Source organism: Drosophila erecta, unplaced genomic scaffold (assembly GCF_003286155.1).
Source record: "Drosophila erecta strain 14021-0224.00,06,07 unplaced genomic scaffold, DereRS2 tig00000055-arrow-pilon, whole genome shotgun sequence".
Taxonomy (NCBI): Eukaryota; Metazoa; Arthropoda; class Insecta; order Diptera; family Drosophilidae; genus Drosophila; species Drosophila erecta.
In genome coordinates this window covers 3,893,513-3,913,800 of record NW_020825200.1, presented here as the reverse complement: position 1 = coordinate 3,913,800, position 20,288 = coordinate 3,893,513, and the positions used below count along the sequence as shown (strand labels likewise).

Sequence of the window (20,288 nt, the reverse complement as noted above, 5' to 3'; positions counted from 1 at the left end):
CTTAAGCTCCTCTTGCTATTTTGTTCGTTAGTACTTAAATATTTCACAATACTCAATACATAGAATATAAACCGGAAAACGATCCTTGTTTTTCAAGTGGCGTACTGGTCAACCCGAGTACATTGCGCCATTGTTTTTAAGATACATATTAGACGATCAACTTTACTTAAACAAATTTAAAGTCATTGCGCACTTGTGTCTACTTCAAAATAAAACAAAAACATTTCATTTTATGCAAAAGTTGTATTTATAAGATTCTTGGGAACGTAAGAACTGAAGTACAGAGCAGCTTTGTTAAAATAGGAAACGAAAAAGAGGCGCCTAAAGATTCCTAATTTGCTCGGACAGATTTTAAGTAACTTGTAAGTCTATTCATAGAAATCAAATGCAATTGGCTAAGTGATGAAATGGAGAAGATGAAAAGCCAAATATGATAATCCGATGAGTTTGGGTCCTAGCAGAGCGGTATTTGCGTACATAAAGATGAGTATAAAATATTCAGATTCTATGCCTGCTGCTCCTCGTTTCCGTCGGCAGTGGTGTGCCACACATGCCCCATTTCCAGGGCCTGCAACTTGAGCAGTTCCTTTTGGCTGTCCTTCGCCTGAAGGTGGAACACACTTTGCTGGAGGGAGATTAAAAAAATGATGGTATATATTAAGTCTTTGTCGCACAATGGATTCAAGGACCCACCTTGACCTCCTTGGTGGTCAGGACATCCATTTTGTCGTAGATGATGGCGTGCAGGCCGAGTTCCTTCAACAGCTTGATGGTATCCTTGGAGTTGTTGTCGTCGCCCCAGCAAAACAGCACCAATCCACGCTCCTTGGCCAGATTCACCTAAAAGCGTCCGTAGCTGAATGGTTCACGATTCGACAGTGGATCATGTTACCTGACTGGGATCTCGCAGCAGGTCCTCCGTGTGTGCCACAACACCCAGGAACTCCATTGCCACCGCGTGCCACACGGCCAGCTCCATGGAGTTGCCCCTGGGGTCCATGTACTTCTGGTATTTCGTAGTCCTGCCGAGGGTTAGGAACATGACGGGGTAGCGATTTTGCTTGAATCTCAGAATGGTGCAGATATCAGGATCAAAGCAACTCAGTACTATCCTGCGATTCCCTGCCTTTCGTAGGATGACATCCAATATGCAATCGATATAGAGATTTCTGTCCACCACATGCTCAAATTCCTCCTCCATTTTGCCGTCCTCCAGCCTCTGAGACCATTTGATTTCAATGTTGAAGCCCACATGGACATCTAGGGCATCCAGGACGTCGCATAGCTGGGGAAACGGCTGGTGTTCTAAGCAATCATCGTTGTGAAACGAGCGCGTCTCCCTGGACAGACCCTCAGCAATATGATAGACCTTCAGTTTCTTCAACTGTTCCAGGGACAACTCCCTCATCGGTAGAGCCAGGAAGTCGTGCTCCTGCATGCTGCACTTGGACTTGAGTGAAACATAGATCATGAAGTCGTGATACACCACCGGCACCAGATCCTTGCTGAGTTGGACATCGAACTCCACCATATCGGCACCATGCTCTGCAGCATTCTTCAACGAAGTAATGGTGTTCTCCCGAATCACAGCGTCCTTGGCCTTGAAACTGGTCCCGGAACCACGGTGGCCCACATCCAGTCCCGTCCACTTGTTGTTCCAGTATCGGGCATAGCTGACACTCATATCCATGAGCGCACACAGCGATGAGGGCTTCACTATGAGATAGCCAAGACGCATCATTCCCAGAGGTCGATGGCCCTTGGCACAGGTTATGGGCAGCTCCAAGTTGCCTTCAGATCGCTTAAAAAGATTGGGCAGCACATAATGATAGCCCAAGTGATTCGGTGGACCATCTTCCCTGGCCACCCGGGAGCTGTAGCTGTACAAATCAATCAGGTAGGCCGTGTTCTCGAAGTCGCCGACGGTCAGGTGGAATATAACCAAATCGGTGGGTCCACAGCCGGTGCCGAACTGCTCCTGACTTCTGATTTCGCACTCGTCGGCACTCAAGGTGACGACCTCGCTAAAGGCAAAGGCTGTGGAGGATTCACCGCCGTTCTCCTTGGTATCATGGGTGTCGTTCGACAAGGAGTCCTCCATGGGGGAAGATGGCAGCATGGTATCACAGCTGGCACTCGGAATACTCAGGTTCATGGGCGTCACTTTGACCTGGATATGCCTTCGTTTCATGCGCTGCTTAAACGTGAACGGGGCATAAAAGAACTTCAGCTGAACGAGGGTCTCCTTGGTCAGCCAGCCCCGGTCCACCTTCTCCTGGCCATTAAACGAGCCAAATATGTCACTCTGATTCTTGGCAGGCTGCTCATCCAGCTCCCTGATTCTTCTGGGCTGTAAGGAAACGGAATCTCTTAGCATTGTTATTGGGCAACCACCAAACCATGATTCCCATACGAGTGCATACAAATCACATCCGATCCCAGGTCCAGTTGGATTTTTGGACTCTACTCGTATGAGGTCAGTACATAATGCATTTGTAAACCTGTAATTGCGTTTCCCAACGACGGACCACCAGCTGCTCCGTGCCGGGATCGACGGCACAGACCATATAGCGATACTCCGTGTCACAGTGGCGCGGTATATAGATCTCTCCTGTCCACAGATTGCCATACTCGACGTCCTCCTCCTTCTTGGTCAGAAGAGCCGCTCCCGAGTGCTGCCAGTTGCCCAGTGCCTCGCAATTACCCACAATGGCCAGCTGCTCGTTGGACGCCAGTTCCTGGTTCATCAGCACCCGAAAGTTCCACAGTCTGTTGGTGGTTATGTCGCCAAAGATCCGGCGGGACTCCAATCGACTGCCGTTTTCCGAGGACGCGGGACAGGATGATGGCGCCGCCATCGCATCCTCGTCGCCATCGTGTGAGGCCAGCCAGTTCTGCATCCTGTGGGAGGGGATAATTAGTATTGCAATAATCTATTCAAATCTAAACGAATTATCTCGTATTTGTTAATAATATACACTTTTATTAATAGAGGTAAAATACTTGTTGAAACTAAGCAAAATCGTACAATATTGTGTGCCAACTCTCTCTTTTATCGAGCACTGTGCTCGCTAGCGTATACGCACTGTACTTGAATAATTCTCAACTGTGGTCACAAGTTGTTTATTATTTTATCGAGGGCAAGTAATCCCAAGATATTAACACACCATTAATTTCACTTGCAATGCGAATGTTTTTACTTTCTTATCAGTGGATGACGTAAATAAATAACTTTTATCCCTTACTTTGCGTGGGTGTGTGCAGAAAATCGAATAAAAAACCCAAACCAAATCGCTGTGTTTCGATTTGGTTTCTCGTTCCCTCCGCTTTCGCTCTCTCGTTAATTTTCCTGGATTTTCTTTGATTTTCCCTCGGATACACGAAACTATAACAAAAGTGTGCAAACTGAGGAGTCGGCCGATTTCTTGGTCATAGCAGCTGTTCTGTTCGTTGATTTCGGCTAACAACACATCATATTTTGCACTTTTCGGGGCGGGGAATTAACTCTATTATGTGGCAGACTATAGTGGATATAACTATATATTATCTGTCCGATTTCAGCGCCGCAGGGGCTTTCGCTTCGCCTAAAACTGTGAGTTGCATTATTTTGTTATCTATATGTTCACTGACCGATTTTAGCGAGGGATGAGAAAAGATTTGAGTACCAATATATCGATATGTTTTCGGGATAGTAATTAGTAAGTACTGGGGGCAAGTACTTAAGCACTTGTAGATGTTAAGTGTTATTTCGCTACGAGATGCACAACAAATAAATGCAAGAACAAACTTCAAATGCAAGTTTTTAAATTGGGACTTCGGTTCATTCCCACAGTGATGGCACGCGAACAGCTGTTTTTTAGTGTGACCGTTGTAAAAATAAATATCGCAACATACATATGTACACATATATAAATATTTTTGTTGCCTCTATTTGTTTGTATACACTGTAAAAAAATGTGCATCTGGACTTGATTTGATGACGACCACCCACCGCCAAAAACAAATGCAGTCGGCCAAAATTAGGGTTTAATCGCCCAATCATGGTACTTTCCAGAAGCAATTTCTGCTGATCGCCGCGAGTGCTGCAGTTCAGTTAGTCAGTTAGTTTGCAGCAGATAAGAGGGGTGAATATAAAATATCCCGTGTTATATATCATCATGGAGGAATACAAAAATATTGTAAAAAGTTCTGATCTACCACACGAATATGTATATGATGATGAAAAGCCGGTTTCGAACACACCGCCCTCCGAATTAAATTTACGAGATATTTTGGATTCGGCTGTTGCTGCTGAAGCCGAAACGCAAACTAAAAAACTTTCGGTCTCAATTCCGCCGTATCGGCATGCTGCTCGTTGCAAAAATGGTGAGCGTGTTTATGAATATAATGACCCAAGAAAACAAAGCTACAATTCAAAATTATGGAGGGACGCCTACAAAGTGAGTAGGAATCGAATGACATATGCACGTGCTAGCCTAAAATGAAACAAATCTTTCAGATAAACCGCCAACAACTGGATATTGCAGATCCAAACACAGGCAATAACAACCTGATAACGCAGATACATCCGTGTCTGCACAGGGTCACAGGTAATCGAGATCCGGAAACCTGCCTCAAGTGCCCGCGGTGTCAAAAGCCCATTTCGTCCACCAAGGTTTTGAAGAGATTTACATAGTTAGGAGTGCAACCTTATAGATGGGTGTCTATCTATGACTTATGTGCAATATATACTCAAATAAACATTTAAAAATTAGAGAATGTAACTGCAATGATGCAGTGACTCATCGTTTTCGAAAAAGTTCCCCTTTTGGCGGAAAAATCACTTTTCATAAAAAGAGAAACAAAGAGAGAAGTATAAGCATGCCACAGCTGTTTGATGCGATAGTTATGCAAGTTGATGCCAGAGCGATAGTTACGAAAATCAAATATGAATACCAATTTTTGAAATTAGTCATATAAGGTCTTGTTATTCACATTTATAAATGTAATAAATGAAATTAAATAAAATGATTGGAGCTCATGTTCATTCAGCTTGAACAGCCATCACTTCGATAGTTCCATCAGATGGCAACTCCGCGTAAAACAGCTGTATATTTTGGCGCGAAAAAAAGAGTGCAACAATTTGTTTATATATAATATAGATCTAATAATATAAGGACTTTCGTGGGAAACCAGAATGGATCAGTACCCGGATGAAAACGAGGAGTTCGAGCTGCAGTACCAAGACGAACTAGAGCTGCTGGAAGATTTGCCGGACGAGTTTAACGCGTACGATGGACCCAGCACTTCAAAACAGGCGGCTGCCAAGCAAAAGGAAAACAGAGCGCCTCCTCCGGCATTAAAGGATATCAGCCGGCTTGGAAACTCCACTCTGTGTTCGCCACAACTGTCGCAGATTACCTTTGGAAGCAGCCAGCTGATTGGCGAAGATGAGGGAGACGGAACTTCAACTGGAGGCCTCGTTAATCGGCGCCTGTTTGGAACGCCCAAAGGTCCACCGGTGGGCAGGGGCTGCTCCACGCCCTTCCAGCGAATGCCCGCCATCGCGGAGCTTGAAAACACACAACTAACAAGCCGGGGCTTTGGCCTGGAAAAGGAGAATCCAGCAGCAAATCAGCTCCAGGAAGTGGGTCTCAAAAATGTGAATAAGCGCCGGTTGGAACGCGATCTCTTCGGGGACATTGATGACCTGTTTCACGAGTCCTACGAAGACCCCATGGTGAAGAAAGCCCGAACCGAGGAGCAACGAGATCACGAGGCCATCAACAGGATCCTTGAGCTGCGGCGAAAAATGCGAGAGTCCAGCAAAACTCTGCGAAAGGACGACGTAAGTCGCCTGAAGGCGCTGCACGACTTCAAGATGAGAAACCTATCGTATGAGATCCCCAACTGGCCCTTCCTGGCCATTCAGCGCAGTGATCTCGAGCGGATCTACGTGAGATTCCACTCCGAGGAGTATGAGCAAAGGCAATTGGAACTGATCAGTGCCAGAGGCGAGGTGGCGGGCAGTCTTTTGGGTGAGGCCAAGGTGAAGATCTGGCAAGAAGCCGGGGAAATAGTGAGTATCAGGAAATGTCATCAAAACCAAGTAATATTGTCAATTATCCTGCAGGTTTTAAGCCGCGCAGCAGCCGCCGAAGACCCAGATGTAACCCTCGTAAACAGCAACTCCAATTCAGAGATCGGACGCCTTTGGGTGGACAAGTACAAGCCGAGGAAATACATTGACCTGCTCTCCGATGAAATGACCAACAGGAGCCTGCTCTACTGGCTGAAAATGTGGGACAAAGTGGTCTTTGGCAAAGCCTTCCACAGCAAACGGGAACAGGAGGCGGTGACTGGAGAGGGCGGCACTGCTGGCGGAGCTGGCAACCAGCTGAATAGTTTCAATAAGCGTACGGGCAAATTCGAATCCAATGGCGGCTGGCGGCAGCGCAAGTCTCGACAAGCTCTCAACACAAATGTGGATGCCTTGGGCAGGCCCATGCAGAAGGTGGCGCTGCTATGCGGTCCTCCAGGTCTGGGAAAAACCACGCTGGCGCACACGATCGCCCGGCATGCTGGTTACAATGTCCGGGAGATCAACGCCTCCGATGATCGCAGTCCAGAGGCCTTCAAACTGGCCTTGGAGAATGGCACACAGATGTCTTCGGTTCTAAATGAAGACAAACGACCCAATTGCATAGTTCTAGGTGAGCAAATATCTTTTAAACTGGTAATGCCATATACTAAAACTGATTTTGCTCTAGATGAAATCGATGGCGCCCCTCGTCAATCCATTGATTATCTGGTCAAGTTCATCAGCGATGCTGTCTACAGCAAAGTTAAGGCCAAGGGCGCCAAGGCGGAGCACAACGTCTTAAAGCGACCCATTATCTGCATTTGCAACGATGTCTACGATCCCGCCCTGCGTCCTTTGAGGCAGGTGGCCTTCGTAGTCAGCTTCCCGCCCATCGATGCAGCCCGTCTGGCGGAAAGGTACAAACTTGTATGGATATTAAAACTATTGTATATATTCTATGGGCTATGCCATCTTACTTTCAGATTAGTTAAGATTGCTTACAAAGAGCAGCTAAAAACGGACTTTGGTTCACTTATCGCTCTAGCTGAGAAATCCGGAAACGATGTGAGAAGCTGTATATCATCCATGCAGTTTTTTAAGTGGGTAAATACGTAATATTTATTCATTACTTTGCTAACGATAATTCAATTTGTAGTGCCCAAAAGCACAGTCTTACTCTGCAAGATGTGCTCAACAACAATTTAGGTCAAAAGGACAGACATCAAGGCCTGTTTGCCGTGTGGGATGCTATTTTCCGGGTGGGTCTTTGTATTTGGAGTATTTGTGGGACAATTTTACAATATAAATTAATTGTTAGATACAACGTCCCCGGAAAACCCTGCAGACCGACGCCAATAAGGTCGATGAGCCCGCCCAGGTCACAATGACAAACACGTCTGTGACAACACGAGTTCGCAATGTTCTGGAGGTTGTCCACTCTAGTGGGGATTTCGAAAGGTAATCGCACGTTGAATCATATAATCATAAGCTAGAAAGGTTTTTATATCTTCTATGATTCTAGACTAACGCAAGGCGTGTATGAGAATTACCTGCAACAGAAGATGCCCGATCCGAACTTCACGGGCGTGTGCGAAGCCCTCAAATGGTTTTGCTTCACGGATTCGCTGCAGCATCAGATCAGCCGACAGCAGAACTACAGTGTGTATCCGTACCTGCAGTACGGGTTTGTCGTTTGGCATTTGCTGTTTGCCACACTGGCCTGGCCGAAAATCGCATTTCCCACGCGTGGCTTTGAGGTGAGCTGTAGAAAGAAAATGTAAAAGAAACGATGACGATGACGAGATGATGGCCCCGGGCCACATTATTTCTTTTCAACGCAGAGAGGCTGCTTCTTTGAGGCAGGCTCATGATTTATGCAGGCGTCATTAGCCGGGGCAAACATCCCCGGCCAAGCCCTGTGGAAAGTGCATAATCAACACAATCAAGCCATGTAATTTCTTGTCCATTATGTGCCTCAAATGCAATCACAAGATTAATGAGACTCCTGCATAGATTTCGCACTGTTTGCCCAAGGACCAACCCTTCATTTTGTATCCTTGCAGTTCCAACAGAAGAGCACCAACCAGAGAAACATCTTTCAGGCCATCTGCAAAGGTGTCACCACCTCTGCGCTGGGTGTGGGTCAGGGCAGAACTCTGCTCCTCGATACGGTGCCGCTGCTGAAGAGGATTCTATCGCCGCAACTACGCTCCGTCGCGGTGCAGTTGCTGTCTCCAAAGTGGGTACTCCTTGATAACCCTGGAACATTCCTATAAATGCATATGCAATTAACCACAGGGAGCAGCAGGACTTGCGCCACACCATCGAGGTGATGGTTGATCTCGGCCTAACGTTCGTGCAGGTCAAGTCCCAGGAAGGACATTACGTCTTTCAGACAGAACCGGATCTCGATGCACTCAGTGCTTTTCCAGGTGAGTATAAGACACGGATGCAAAGCCTATTTAAAGCTAAATTCGTTTGCATTTATCTACAGGTTACACAGGTCTGTCGCTTCCCTACTTCAGCCGCCAGTTGATAGCCCGTGAGGTGGACCTGGAACGGATCCGACGAGCTGCCCCCAAGGGCGGAGCACCCTCAGCAGCAGCCGCAAAAACGAAGCCATCAGGAGCAGCAGCGCAGCTACCCAATCATTTGCAAATATTGAAGCCGAAACCAATTTCGGTCTCTAATATGCACAGTGCACCCAAGCAGCAGGTGAATCTATGAGCATTTGCATGCCTTGCATTTACTTAGCAGCAATTTACTTGCAAATTCCCGCCACTCTCCAAAGAAGTGCGCATATGCTTCGGTCAAAATTGAGTTCACTTCCTTCCTCCCCCAAATGGCTTTCCTTTGCTGCTTAAGCCGAAGCTCTTTCCTCGTGCCAAATCCTTGCAAAGCTAATAACCCATAAGGGGATTCCAGCGGTATTGTCATTGGAGTCGTAATGTGGGATCAGCGCAAACGAACATTTATTGCTCGTCTTAAGCGAAGGCGACTGAGAAAGCTACTTTATTGTTTACTTCATGAGGGCACTCACTTTGAACTCTCTCTTTATTCCAGAAAAATCTCATACAATTACTTGAAGTTATTCAAATATATATTTCCTCTTGAATATCTCAAGTAGCGTAAGAATTATTTTTTAAGCTTTACTAATTTCTATCCTGTTTCCTTTCAGCTCACTAAGGACTTTTTTGGGCGCATTACTCACAAAACGACTGCGACAAACTCAGCCGAGGAATGTAAGTTACTGGAATCTCTTAAATGTGAATCTCTAAATCGATAAACACACTAATTTTTTGTGCAGCCAAAACGGATGCTATTGTGAAGAGCCCTATTTGGTATCGCTATAAGGAGGGTTTCAACAATGCCGTGCGCAAGGATGTTCACATTCACGAACTGCTTTAACCAACCGGTCTTTTACCTTATTTATTATAAGATATAATACACAAAAAACTATATTTTGTACAACCCGGAAGCTGTATGGCAATATTTATGAACCCCAACAGGGCATCGTTCTTTTATCTTTGAATTTTGTGGGAAATTTACAAAGACAACTATAACTCCGCTCGTGCTGGCCCTTGATATACATTACAAGTGATTGTAGTTAGCAGTGCTTTCCTTATCGCTGGTCTCGGCGGGTTGAGCTCGAAAGTGTTCCCGAACGCCTCGGTTACTCAGTTGCCCGCCGCCAGTCCAGATGCCACGACACAAGCCCGCGTCGGTGGTGCTAACGCTGCTGTTGGTGGTGCTGTTGGCGCTGATCCACCACCGCCGCACAGATGCTAGATTCGTGGCCGGTCCGCCTTCGATACCCAGTGAGTAGCCTGATCGATCGGGGTGTCACAGAAGCAAAAGTTGTTACCATGCCAGAATGTCATTCGCAAAATGATTGGTTTTTCCTTGCTGCGACCCCCAGGAAACAGTACGTTGAACATGAATAATGATTTACTCGTTAGGTATTTGCAAAAAACCACCGCCACGTTCGGAGGGCGTTTGTGCCATTGATATCGAGGGATTCTATTACGATCCGATAACGTTCGACTGTAAGATGTACAAGATCGGGGCATGCCACTTGATTCGTGGCCAGAGTTTCGGCAGCCAGCAGGATTGCGTGTCCACCTGCATCCATGGGATACGCCGGAATCATGACTTTTATGTGAACGAGTAATAGAAATAAATACGTAAACAAATGTACCAACTATGAATAATGAATGAGTTTCATTCGGTGAGAGTGGACGAAATCTTCGAGAGCGGCAAACGAATTGCGTTGGAATGTTTAGTCTCAGCTGGATGTCAATCATCCGCCCCGTTGACCTGTGACGTAATTGTTTTTCTTTTTCCATTGCTCGCACTATCAAAACGTGCGGAAATCTGTGATTGTCGCTCGTTTGGCACTCAGAGTTACTTAGTCGAATGTTGAAACGCGGCTTATGTCAGCATATTTCCGTGTTACCCTAGAATAAAATCAGTTTAATAGCTCTGGTAATTCTTGTGATTGTACTTTATGTAGGTAATATTGTGTTAATCAAGCTGCATGATCTTGGCTTACATATTTTGAAAATAATAAGATATATACGGAACTATTTTAGGAAAATTCATGAAAGATTGTGTATCACACAAACATTTGTTAACGTAAACTTTGACGAAAAGCGAAATTTACAAGCCCAAGTAATATAATCGGCGAACAATGTTGCTCTTTGGTTTACTCCATTACAACACTGCAATAAAGTTTCGCGTAGATAAGCATCTGACATTACTTAGTAAATATTACTGATCCATCCATTTACTTAGGTCATAAGTAGTTCGTTGCGTATACGTCACGTTGGCCTTATCAGCCGTGCACCTCTCTGCGATCATCTTAGCCTTCTGCAACAGGCACTGGCCGGATTTAGCTGGAATCGGAGGAGAGATCGCAGTATGATCATCACCATCGATCACTCATGCAAAATCGCAGTTTTCGATGCTGAAGTCTTATCAGTGCGGACACACAGAGAATGGAATGTTCTTTTATTTCAGTAAAGTTATAGGTTCGAACATATAATAATAATAATGCGGAAACTCGGAAATATTAGTGGTTTTAATGTCTTATGCTGAGTATGCGTTCTAGCGTTTCACATAAATTTGTGAAAATGTTAAAATTACTTGAAAGATAGATATTTTGCTCGGTGTACGTTTTAATTCTCTCAGCAGAGCTGCTGGCAGCGGCACTCCGATTACAAATGTGTGCCTCGGATGCCTTTTGTTCGAGGTTTCGAGTCGAGTTCGCGACTCGACGTTTAGTCAGTGACCAAGTGTGTGGTGAACCAAATCCGTTTCTTCATCCATCCAAGAATTTCCACAATTTCAAAACTGCGCAGACAAAGTCCAAGAAAACTGGCAATAGTACCTTGGAGTATTGTGCCCTATCTGTATCCCAAACTGGCAACAGCTGCAACAAAGACTTAGCACATTTTTTCGCCTGGGCCTTTGCACTCTAGATGAACTTAGCCATGCGACGGGTATAAAAAACTCATAAAATCCAGCCAAATTGCAAAAAGAAAATAAATAATTGAGCAGAGCAGACGGATCGGCCGATCATCCATATACTATAGGCTTTCAATCACTGTAGAATCGGACACATTCCGCACTGCCCATTATATATGGCGAGCTGCTGCGCATTTGTGTTTGTCCTGAACCAGACTGACATCATCCGGGCCAGGGAGCAAAGCAGAGCTGCAATACGGAGTTGACCAACTGGAGCCAGTGGACTCCATTCCGAGGAACTACTACCCAGAGCCTTTTCAAGAGTATGGTCAAAATGGCCAACCACAATCAGCTTAGGATCACCATTGGATTTTGTGTGATTTTGGCCATTATCCTGGACCAACAATTCACTGCAGAGGCTCGTGTCCGTAAGTATTCAAAGGTTTCTCATAATCAAGAGGTGAAAATATTGTGAAAATGTATAACTTGGTGTTTGGTTATCTGGGTTTTGTTTTTCAACCTGTCAATGCCGAAATTCTGAGGCCAATGACTTTTTGCATAACAAATTGAAATTTGTATAACTAAATTCTGAATATTTGTCATACGGTTTCCCTACTTTAGTGACATTTTATTGTACAGTTTATGAATCACAAACTAAATTCTGAAAATTTGTCATACGCTTACCAACTTTTGTGACATGTTATTCTACAAATTATGAATGCTTCAAACATTCAAGGACTTTAAAATAATGTTCAAACTACAATACGATTTGAGTACTTTGAACCACAATATGTTCCAAAAGTTAGCTATAAATGCAATATCCAATATTTATGTGTGCCATGTTTCAGGAGATGCGTGCCAGGTGGTGCCGAGTACGAATGGACTGTGTGGTCCTACTACCGTGGGAATATATTTCGATCCGGAGACACAGCGGTGCCAGTACAGGGGATGCAGCAATCGAAAGCTCTTCGGAACCCTGGAAGACTGCGAAAAGATTTGCAACAATGCGCGGCACGTGAAGCGGCGCAACCAAGCGAAGGCCAACGAAACCTCACATTGAATACACCGAAAAGAAAAATCCATAGTTGCTATTTTAAACGTGGCTTATTTAGTGGAATGTAATTAAAATACTTTCATGTTCGATGGTGAAATTTGTTCAACCTGAGAACATAGGAAGGTATTCATTAAGTTTCTGCAAGCTTATTGTGATCCATTTTGTATATGATCTTTAGAATGGATTTTATGCTCGAGTTAAAAAGTAGTTTGTAATATATATTTGTTAGTTTGACAACATGTAATTACAAAAACTGAAAGACCAGTAACAGGAAAGGAAGCAATAACTGAAGCTGACTTCCCTTTACCTTAAGATTGAATGAATATCGAAGATGTTGCCCCAATAATACAAATGGAATATTTAGAAACATAACCCTCAGCTTTTAGTTTTCTACCTGTATTGCTTTTGACTTTAATGACAGTTGTTGTAAGTGTGACATTTCGGTTGACATTCTCAAATATCACGGCAGTTGAACTCGCACTCAGCTTTGGTGCCAAATCGATTGTCATTACCGCCACATCCGCCGTAGATGAAGGGTTCGCAATGGCGCTTTATGGGATTGTAGGCATAGCTCTCCACGTATCCAAAGCAACGACCACTGACCATGGGCTGCAGGCACAGTTTCACTACATGGATTAAGTAGATATCACCGATTAGTGTGGCGTTGCCTGCTGACCGCTGCACTTACCTCTCTTGGAGGCCGCCCCTGAATGGTGCGGAATCAGCAGGAGGAGGCCAACGAAAAGCCACTGCCAATGAGCCGGCATCGTGACATCTAGATCACTTGGTGCTCGGAGGTACCCCTTGACTTCCACTTGCAGCGATATTCAACCGTCACGTTCTTGGGCCCACAACTCACTGAAGCGGGCTCTCTGAGCATTGATTTCTGTGTTTACAAACGCCTTCAAACGCTCATACCTCATACCCGTTTGGTACCTCTTTTTGTGGCCAATATTCAACATTGACCAAGTTAACAAGTGGCAATGGCTTAGGCCAACGCATAAGTGGAGAGCCCTATTTTTTTAACTGCTTCAGGTCTCTCGATTTTGATTTATTTATGTATGAGCTCATCACATTTGTAATGTTCGTACTTACGCAGTTCAACAAATATTTCTGATGACAGGCTGGGTGGGAAAATCGAAACTCCCCATCGCATACCCTACAGTAGCTCCCATAAAAAATCAACGCTCGCGTAGATGACGTAAAGAGACTGGGCAGAAGGCAACAAAAACATGTTCCGCATTTCAATTGGCAGCACAACGGCAACGAAGCGGCTCTGCCAATACTTTGAAATCAACTACGACTTAGTAAGGTGTATGGATTGACAGCCAGAAGCGCGATTTCAATTTCAGTATAGGTTTCGCTTTCAATTTGCCTGTGCAGCCCATGATATTAGGAAAAAACAATATAGAATTCTGTAGTCCAGTTCCCCGACTATCAGATACCCATTACTCCGCTAGTGGAAGTGCAAACGAGAAATTTCAACAATTTCTGGAGCATCGGTAAAAATAATAAAATTAAAAAAAGATTAGCCAATCGACTCGGCTATTGATCCTGATCAATAATATACTCGTATATACTTTATATGGTCCGTTTCTTTCTTACACTTCCTCCTGCCTGTTACATGCATTTGAATGCAGATTTTTAGACAATTGCGCCAGTAATACTTAGAGGTATTCCACTTCAAAATCCGATTTGGTTAAGTTGAGTTATGGGGTTTTGAACTTAAGCCTTGGGGCATTTTTTTGATTTTATCGACTTTGTACAGAATTATACATCAGAAAATTTACAAAAAAATTAAAATATTTTTTTTTTCTAAATTTGAATGCAAATTTTTAGAGAATTGCACCAGAAGTATTTAGAGGTATTCCACTTCAAAATCCGATTTGGTTAAGTTGAGTTATGGGGTTTTGAACTTAAGCCTTGGGGCATTTTTTTGATTTTATCGACTTTGTACAGAATTATGCATCAGAAAATTTACAAAAAAATTAAAAAATTTTTTTTTTCTAAATTTGAATGCAAATTTTTAGAGAATTGCGCCAGAAATATTTTGAGGTATTCCACTTCAAAATCCAATTTGGTTAAGTTGAGTTATGGGGTTTTGAACTTAAGCCTTGGGGCATTTTTTTGATTTTATCGACTTTGTACAGAATTATGCATCAGAAAATTTACAAAAAAATAAAAAAATTTTTTTTTTCTAAATTTGAATGCAAATTTTTAGAGAATTGCGCCAGAAATATTTTTAGGTATTCCACTTCAAAATCCGATTTGGTTAAGTTGAGTTATGGGGTTTTGAACTTAAGCCTTGGGGCATTTTTTTGATTTTATCGACTTTGTACAGAATTATACATCAGAAAATTTACAAAAAAATTAAAAAATTTTTTTTTTCTAAATTTGAATGCAAATTTTTAGACATTTGCGCCAGAAATATTTTGAGGTATTCCACTTCAAAATCCGATTTGGTTAAGTTGAGTTATGGGGTTTTGAACTTAAGCCTTGGAGCATTTTTTTGATTTTATCGACTTTGTACAGAATTATGCATCAGAAAATTTACAAAAAAATTAAAAAATTTTTTTTTTCTAAATTTGAATGCAAATTTTTAGAGAATTGCGCCAGAAATATTTTGAGGTATTCCACTTCAAAATCCGATTTGGTTAAGTTGAGTTATGGGGTTTTGAACTTAAGCCTTGGGGCATTTTTTTGATTTTATCGACTTTGTACAGAATTATACATCAGAAAATTTACAAAAAAATTAAAAAATTTTTTTTTTCTAAATTTGAATGCAAATTTTTAGAGAATTGCACCAGAAGTATTTAGAGGTATTCCACTTCAAAATCCGATTTGGTTAAGTTGAGTTATGGGGTTTTGAACTTAAGCCTTGGGGCATTTTTTTGATTTTATCGACTTTGTACAGAATTATGCATCAGAAAATTTACAAAAAAATTAAAAAATTTTTTTTTTCTAAATTTGAATGCAAATTTTTAGAGAATTGCGCCAGAAATATTTTGAGGTATTCCACTTCAAAATCCGATTTGGTTAAGTTGAGTTATGGGGTTTTGAACTTAAGCCTTGGGGCATTTTTTTGATTTTATCGACTTTGTACAGAATTATGCATCAGAAAATTTACAAAAAAATAAAAAAATTTTTTTTTTCTAAATTTGAATGCAAATTTTTAGAGAATTGCGCCAGAAATATTTTTAGGTATTCCACTTCAAAATCCGATTTGGTTAAGTTGAGTTATGGGGTTTTGAACTTAAGCCTTGGGGCATTTTTTTGATTTTATCGACTTTGTACAGAATTATACATCAAAAAATTTACAAAAAAATTAAAAAATTTTTTTTTTCTAAATTTGAATGCAAATTTTTAGAGAATTGCACCAGAAGTATTTAGAGGTATTCCACTTCAAAATCCGATTTGGTTAAGTTGAGTTATGGGGTTTTGAACTTAAGCCTTGGGGCATTTTTTTGATTTTATCGACTTTGTACAGAATTATGCATCAGAAAATTTACAAAAAAATTAAAAAATTTTTTTTTTCTAAATTTGAATGCAAATTTTTAGAGAATTGCGCCAGAAGTATTTAGAGGTATTCCACTTCAAAATCCGATTTGGTTAAGTTGAGTTATGGGGTTTTGAACTTAAGCCTTGGGGCATTTTTTTGATTTTATCGACTTTGTACAGAATTATGCATCAGAAAATTTACAAAAAAATTAAAAAATTTTTTTTTTCTAAATTTGAATGCAAATTTTTAGAGAATTGCACCAGAAGTATTTAGAGGTATTCCACTTCAAAATCCGATTTGGATACGTTGAGTTATGGGGTCTTGAACTTAAGGCTGGGGACATTTTTTTGAATTTCTCAACATTATACTTTAAAAATTTCTAAATTTGAATGCAGATTGCACCAGAAATATTTAGAGGTATTTCACTAATAAGTTATAATAATAATTTAAGTTAATAAGCTTAGAACTTCTGCCGTAGGACTTTTTTGATTTCTAAATCATCATAAAAAAACAAAAAAATGTACAACAAAATTTAAAAAAAAAACAAGATATAATTCTATAGTCGAAATAATTTCAAAATTTTGTGGAATATCGGTAGAAATTGGGGGAAAATAATAAAATGAAAAATAACTTAAAAACTTTAATTTAAAATAACTCATCACATATAGCATATATTGCTATTTTAACCTGTTGACCTGCAAAAACTAATCCATTTTTTATGCAATTCAACATAAAATTGCACTTGAAAACGTCTGGAAGAGACAGTTGAATGCCTGACTTGTTATGTATAAATAATTTGCCCAGTAATAAATGCCGTTCTGGCGTTTCTTCCAACTGCACAAATATGTCACTAATTTAGTAATTAAACGCTGCTGACGACGAGGGCCAATTAACGTCCGGGTCTCAATTATTTCAGGCAAATTAAACAGCTAACTGAATTGTCACCCCGCACATCTGACATTTTGGCCACTCAATCGGCCCGAAATTTTCGACCCTCCCATGTGTGGGAATGGGCTAATGAATAAATAGCACGGCAGTTTGACAGGGCCCAAACTCCTGGAGTTCCTCGAGCATTGGAATTATCGTTACATCATCATCGCCGAGCGATAATTCAATTTGCACTGCGAATTAACACCTGGCATCGCTTCAGTTTCAGTTTCAGTTTCTGCTTCTGTTTGTCCTGCTGACCATCTTGTCTTGTCCAGCAGTCTGGCCCTAATGTGGCTCTAATTATCGCCCTTGCCCAGAACTTGAGTCCTTTCCCATCCTGTCAGCACACAATGCAACTTTAATGAGCCCCACAAAGTGCCACACACTCGCATATAATAATGGAAAATGGACCTATTGGACGTGGCCCTGACTCTCGAATTTATTATGCAAATTGTTTGCAGTTTATGGCTCAGTTTGGCCATTGAGGAGCAATATACATTATGTCGTATATTTATGTATTACTTACGTCCCATAATTCTAACAAGAATTGATTTTAAGTTTTATTTGCGACGTGTTTGGTCGAAACTGTACGTTCTGTTAGCCTTTTCTAGGCTTTGGCAAAATCTATACAATTCGCCTCGCAGTCCGCGAATCGTTTGAAAAAGTTTCCCCTTCCGGAACAGTCACCAGATATCCTTACACACCTATGCTTCCTTGGAATGTAGGCAAAACCCTTGCACTTACCCACAAAAGAGGCCTTTATGCCGCAGATGGCTTAAACAAAACAATGTGTGGGTTAAAAACGACTTGGAGTATGTTTATTTCATAAGACTTACGGTTTTGCGAGATTAGAGGTTCATAAAAACAACATAATATGAGCGCTATATAGATCGCTCTCATCTTTAAATACAATTCCTGTTTCTTTCCCCTGACTTGGTGATATTAATAATTTAATATTGGTGCAACAATAGTATAAAAAACATTTGTAATATCGGTGGCTAATTAAATTAGTTCTGCATCGAACAGAATAAAATAAAATAAAAAGAAAACTTATGACCCCTCCATGCGGCTCAAAACCAATTGCTCTTAATCATTACATGAATATCTTATATATATTTTTAATTCATTAAAAAATGTCTTCAGCCTGTTCTTACTTTTTAATCAACAATGCAACATTAAAGTATGTACAAAACATTCGTGTTACTTATTTTTTTTCTTTAAGCATGCTGATTCGCAGGAATCTTGGTCAAAGAAAAAATTATCCCTTCCCATACACCGAAGAACAACTCGATGACACACATTCCTACGAGCATCATAAGAAAATCCTCGAGCGCTAATTTTACAAAATCCATAAGATAAAGGGAACAGTTTGCACTTGGCCGAAACTAAGTAAAATTAAAGAGACTGAATAAATGTGTTACTGTTAGGCACTTACGATCTCTATATGACATCACAATCCCTAAAAGGGTTATTAAAAGAAAAGAAACGCAAAACGAACTCATTGGCAATGATTGAGGAATATAAAAACTCTGATCAAATGGCAGTACGTTTTTAAAGACCAGAAACACCATAATTAAGAAAATTAGTTCCAGGAGTTACTAGAGATTCGTCTGTAAAACAATTCGGTTCCGATTAAAATGGTTACTAGAAAATACTTTCAGAAAATCATAGAATATAATTTTAGTTCCCAAGATCAAGAGTATTTAAACCTAAATGGTCGGAGTCGATTGCTTTGACCTAATAAATGATTTTTAACGAATACAGTATAGTCTTTTACAAAATTCACCGAAAGCCAAAAACATCTCAGTTCTGAATTACATTTTTGTCACAATTTATATAGTTCTGTGACAAGAAAAAATTATCACTTCCATTATATGGACCAGAAATGAAAAGGCAATTTAGGCTTCCGATTGCAAACTACTGTGAGGGAATATTTAAAATGTTACTTAACACTTACGGTCTTGAAATCCCATTCCAAAAAGGGTTATTAATAACACAAAAATTTAAAATGACCTGATTTCACAAACTCGGATCAACTGGGAGTGTTTTTATAGACATTGTGTAATACCGACGACCAATGATATTAGTTCTAGATACAACAGTTAGATACAATAAGTTATAGGTATACTAAAATTTTTTATTACAAAAAAATGGCTTCATATATTGAAATCCTTTTCAGATCACAAAATAGTTGAACTATTGCTTGCACATGGCTTCGCATTCGTTTTTTTTGGTAAAATGATTACTAGCCAGAAGGCATCCTTGCCAGAAAACACAGTCGTTTCTATTTTCATCGTAGGAATAGAGGTCTGTCAATTCCAGGCATGATCCTTGTACAAAAGGTTCAAGCTGGCAAACGTCTAAGAGTAGGTTTTATGTTATTAGGTGTTAGTTATTAATGAATAGTTCTCCTGTGGACTCACTGCCTTGTAAGCCTGGCATTAATGCTAATATGGCCCAGATCAAAACAAATACTTTCATCCTCAATCTATCATCCACTTTGAATCAACGTATTTGGCTAAAAGCTCACCGTTAACCTTTTTATAAATGGTCCGAAACGAATTAATTAGATGTGATTAATTGGCCATGTCAATGTAATGGATTTCGCCACATTTTTATTGTAACCAATCGTATTTGGGTATGAGAAATAAATGATAACTTCAAAACTAGAAATTATATATACAAATTTAAATGTGCCAAAAAATGTTCAGACCGCCAGATGTTAAGAATTATAAGAAAGCACAAAAAAGAGACCATCAAAAAGTAGGCAATCTTTCTAGCACCATAAGGGTATTCCAATGAGCTGCAATCACACTTGATAACAATGCTATTAATATAAATAAATTAATTGTTAAATTCTAAATGAAAATTTTATTGCATTACTGAACGCTGTGTGGAATTACTTTTGCACACATCTTCGCAAAGAGCTTTAGTTTTAAACCTATTTTCGTTGCCACCACAGCCGCCGTAGGAGAACTCCACGCATTCGTTTTTGTCTGAATGATAGGAAAACCAATTCGAGTAGTGTGCACAGGACATCACTTTTCCAAAGCCATCAGCCGCAGGCGTAAGTTGACAGATTTCTAAAATATAATTATCTTATGTGTTAAAAGGGTGTGGTATTTAGAGATGAAGTGCACACTAACCATCTGGTGCTTCGCCATTACCAGCAGCTAATATAATGAATAAATACAATATGTTGACGTACATTATTTTCCAGGCAAATCGTTATTTAGATTAGAGACTTTTCTCATGGAAGATGCCTTCATAATTGGCAA

At 41.0% G+C, this 20,288-nt stretch overlaps 10 protein-coding genes across 13 annotated transcripts; 4 read left to right on the top strand and 6 right to left on the bottom strand.

The window, feature by feature from the left end:
- Nucleotides 1–221: 221 nt before the first annotated feature.
- On the bottom strand, nt 222–3,880 carry LOC6542896 (glycerophosphocholine phosphodiesterase GPCPD1). 4 transcript variants are annotated; one of them, XM_026979080.1, is made up of 5 exons: nt 3,631–3,880; nt 2,502–2,901; nt 893–2,350; nt 694–840; nt 222–625 (listed from the first exon to the last, which is right to left on the bottom strand). In XM_026979080.1, the coding sequence occupies exons 2-5, from the start codon at nt 2,898–2,900 to the stop codon at nt 506–508; spliced, it is 2,124 nt and encodes a 707-aa protein (XP_026834881.1). In that variant the 5' UTR covers nt 2,901; nt 3,631–3,880; the 3' UTR covers nt 222–505. The 4 variants fall into 4 exon arrangements, with proteins under 4 accessions (XP_026834881.1, XP_026834880.1, XP_001968612.1 ...); XM_026979079.1 differs by having other exon boundaries at nt 3,788–3,866; XM_001968576.3 differs by having other exon boundaries at nt 3,246–3,857.
- Nucleotides 3,881–3,883: 3 nt separating this feature from the next.
- On the top strand, nt 3,884–4,713 carry LOC6541090. Its single transcript, XM_001968575.2, has 2 exons — nt 3,884–4,439; nt 4,499–4,713. Exons 1-2 carry the CDS (start codon nt 4,158–4,160, stop codon nt 4,673–4,675), a joined length of 459 nt encoding a protein of 152 aa, XP_001968611.1. The 5' UTR covers nt 3,884–4,157; the 3' UTR covers nt 4,676–4,713.
- Nucleotides 4,714–5,063: 350 nt separating this feature from the next.
- LOC6542689 (chromosome transmission fidelity protein 18 homolog) lies at nt 5,064–9,572 on the top strand. The gene is made up of 12 exons (XM_001968574.3): nt 5,064–6,058; nt 6,113–6,692; nt 6,750–6,978; nt 7,045–7,161; nt 7,218–7,320; nt 7,380–7,519; nt 7,584–7,818; nt 8,125–8,300; nt 8,360–8,493; nt 8,556–8,776; nt 9,240–9,303; nt 9,369–9,572. Exons 1-12 carry the CDS (start codon nt 5,177–5,179, stop codon nt 9,467–9,469), a joined length of 2,982 nt encoding a protein of 993 aa, XP_001968610.1. The 5' UTR covers nt 5,064–5,176; the 3' UTR covers nt 9,470–9,572.
- Nucleotides 9,573–9,659: 87 nt separating this feature from the next.
- On the top strand, nt 9,660–10,272 carry LOC6543104. Its single transcript, XM_001968573.3, has 2 exons — nt 9,660–9,879; nt 10,021–10,272. The coding sequence occupies exons 1-2, from the start codon at nt 9,762–9,764 to the stop codon at nt 10,230–10,232; spliced, it is 330 nt and encodes a 109-aa protein (XP_001968609.1). The 5' UTR covers nt 9,660–9,761; the 3' UTR covers nt 10,233–10,272.
- A 1,017-nt stretch (nt 10,273–11,289) lies between these two features.
- On the top strand, nt 11,290–12,953 carry LOC6542062. Its single transcript, XM_001968572.3, has 2 exons — nt 11,290–11,955; nt 12,376–12,953. Exons 1-2 carry the CDS (start codon nt 11,853–11,855, stop codon nt 12,585–12,587), a joined length of 315 nt encoding a protein of 104 aa, XP_001968608.2. The 5' UTR covers nt 11,290–11,852; the 3' UTR covers nt 12,588–12,953.
- Nucleotides 12,954–12,961: 8 nt separating this feature from the next.
- Nucleotides 12,962–13,520, bottom strand: LOC6541108 (chymotrypsin inhibitor SCI-III). The gene is made up of 2 exons (XM_001968571.3): nt 13,270–13,520; nt 12,962–13,207 (listed from the first exon to the last, which is right to left on the bottom strand). Exons 1-2 carry the CDS (start codon nt 13,346–13,348, stop codon nt 13,035–13,037), a joined length of 252 nt encoding a protein of 83 aa, XP_001968607.1. The 5' UTR covers nt 13,349–13,520; the 3' UTR covers nt 12,962–13,034.
- Nucleotides 13,521–17,464: 3,944 nt separating this feature from the next.
- LOC113564108 lies at nt 17,465–17,943 on the bottom strand. The gene is made up of 2 exons (XM_026979115.1): nt 17,847–17,943; nt 17,465–17,784 (listed from the first exon to the last, which is right to left on the bottom strand). The coding sequence occupies exons 1-2, from the start codon at nt 17,908–17,910 to the stop codon at nt 17,618–17,620; spliced, it is 231 nt and encodes a 76-aa protein (XP_026834916.1). The 5' UTR covers nt 17,911–17,943; the 3' UTR covers nt 17,465–17,617.
- Nucleotides 17,944–18,210: 267 nt separating this feature from the next.
- LOC26526012 lies at nt 18,211–18,512 on the bottom strand. The gene is made up of 2 exons (XM_015159944.1): nt 18,446–18,512; nt 18,211–18,395 (listed from the first exon to the last, which is right to left on the bottom strand). The coding sequence occupies exons 1-2, from the start codon at nt 18,510–18,512 to the stop codon at nt 18,211–18,213; spliced, it is 252 nt and encodes an 83-aa protein (XP_015015430.1).
- Nucleotides 18,513–19,137: 625 nt separating this feature from the next.
- On the bottom strand, nt 19,138–19,503 carry LOC26526410. Its single transcript, XM_015160017.2, has 2 exons — nt 19,434–19,503; nt 19,138–19,370 (listed from the first exon to the last, which is right to left on the bottom strand). The coding sequence occupies exons 1-2, from the start codon at nt 19,489–19,491 to the stop codon at nt 19,207–19,209; spliced, it is 222 nt and encodes a 73-aa protein (XP_015015503.1). The 5' UTR covers nt 19,492–19,503; the 3' UTR covers nt 19,138–19,206.
- Nucleotides 19,504–19,861: 358 nt separating this feature from the next.
- LOC26526284 (chymotrypsin inhibitor SCI-III) lies at nt 19,862–20,275 on the bottom strand. The gene is made up of 2 exons (XM_015159994.2): nt 20,157–20,275; nt 19,862–20,093 (listed from the first exon to the last, which is right to left on the bottom strand). Exons 1-2 carry the CDS (start codon nt 20,218–20,220, stop codon nt 19,882–19,884), a joined length of 276 nt encoding a protein of 91 aa, XP_015015480.1. The 5' UTR covers nt 20,221–20,275; the 3' UTR covers nt 19,862–19,881.
- Between the last annotated feature and the right edge of the window lie 13 nt (nt 20,276–20,288).

Coding starts and splice junctions, on each gene's coding strand:
- LOC6542896 (XM_026979080.1), bottom strand. CDS start 2,900: ATGCAGAACTGGCTGGCCTCACACGATGGCGACGAGGATGCGATGGCG. Junction 2,351..2,501: donor GTTGGGAAACGCAATTACAG/GTTTACAAATGC, acceptor GTTTCCTTACAG/CCCAGAAGAATCAGGGAGCT. Junction 626..693: donor TGACCACCAAGGAGGTCAAG/GTGGGTCCTTGA, acceptor ATCTCCCTCCAG/CAAAGTGTGTTCCACCTTCA.
- LOC6541090 (XM_001968575.2), top strand. CDS start 4,158: ATGGAGGAATACAAAAATATTGTAAAAAGTTCTGATCTACCACACGAA. Junction 4,440..4,498: donor TATGGAGGGACGCCTACAAA/GTGAGTAGGAAT, acceptor CAAATCTTTCAG/ATAAACCGCCAACAACTGGA.
- LOC6542689 (XM_001968574.3), top strand. CDS start 5,177: ATGGATCAGTACCCGGATGAAAACGAGGAGTTCGAGCTGCAGTACCAA. Junction 7,162..7,217: donor TCATCCATGCAGTTTTTTAA/GTGGGTAAATAC, acceptor TTCAATTTGTAG/TGCCCAAAAGCACAGTCTTA. Junction 8,777..9,239: donor ACAGTGCACCCAAGCAGCAG/GTGAATCTATGA, acceptor GTTTCCTTTCAG/CTCACTAAGGACTTTTTTGG.
- LOC6543104 (XM_001968573.3), top strand. CDS start 9,762: ATGCCACGACACAAGCCCGCGTCGGTGGTGCTAACGCTGCTGTTGGTG. Junction 9,880..10,020: donor CGGTCCGCCTTCGATACCCA/GTGAGTAGCCTG, acceptor TTTACTCGTTAG/GTATTTGCAAAAAACCACCG.
- LOC6542062 (XM_001968572.3), top strand. CDS start 11,853: ATGGTCAAAATGGCCAACCACAATCAGCTTAGGATCACCATTGGATTT. Junction 11,956..12,375: donor CACTGCAGAGGCTCGTGTCC/GTAAGTATTCAA, acceptor GCCATGTTTCAG/GAGATGCGTGCCAGGTGGTG.
- LOC6541108 (XM_001968571.3), bottom strand. CDS start 13,348: ATGCCGGCTCATTGGCAGTGGCTTTTCGTTGGCCTCCTCCTGCTGATT. Junction 13,208..13,269: donor AGGGGCGGCCTCCAAGAGAG/GTAAGTGCAGCG, acceptor TAATCCATGTAG/TGAAACTGTGCCTGCAGCCC.
- LOC113564108 (XM_026979115.1), bottom strand. CDS start 17,910: ATGAGAGCGATCTATATAGCGCTCATATTATGTTGTTTTTATGAACCT. Junction 17,785..17,846: donor ACCTCTAATCTCGCAAAACC/GTAAGTCTTATG, acceptor GTTTTGTTTAAG/CCATCTGCGGCATAAAGGCC.
- LOC26526012 (XM_015159944.1), bottom strand. CDS start 18,512: ATGAGTTCGTTTTGCGTTTCTTTTCTTTTAATAACCCTTTTAGGGATT. Junction 18,396..18,445: donor TGTGATGTCATATAGAGATC/GTAAGTGCCTAA, acceptor AATTTTACTTAG/TTTCGGCCAAGTGCAAACTG.
- LOC26526410 (XM_015160017.2), bottom strand. CDS start 19,491: ATGAAAGTATTTGTTTTGATCTGGGCCATATTAGCATTAATGCCAGGC. Junction 19,371..19,433: donor AATGCCAGGCTTACAAGGCA/GTGAGTCCACAG, acceptor ACCTACTCTTAG/ACGTTTGCCAGCTTGAACCT.
- LOC26526284 (XM_015159994.2), bottom strand. CDS start 20,220: ATGTACGTCAACATATTGTATTTATTCATTATATTAGCTGCTGGTAAT. Junction 20,094..20,156: donor TAATGGCGAAGCACCAGATG/GTTAGTGTGCAC, acceptor ATTATATTTTAG/AAATCTGTCAACTTACGCCT.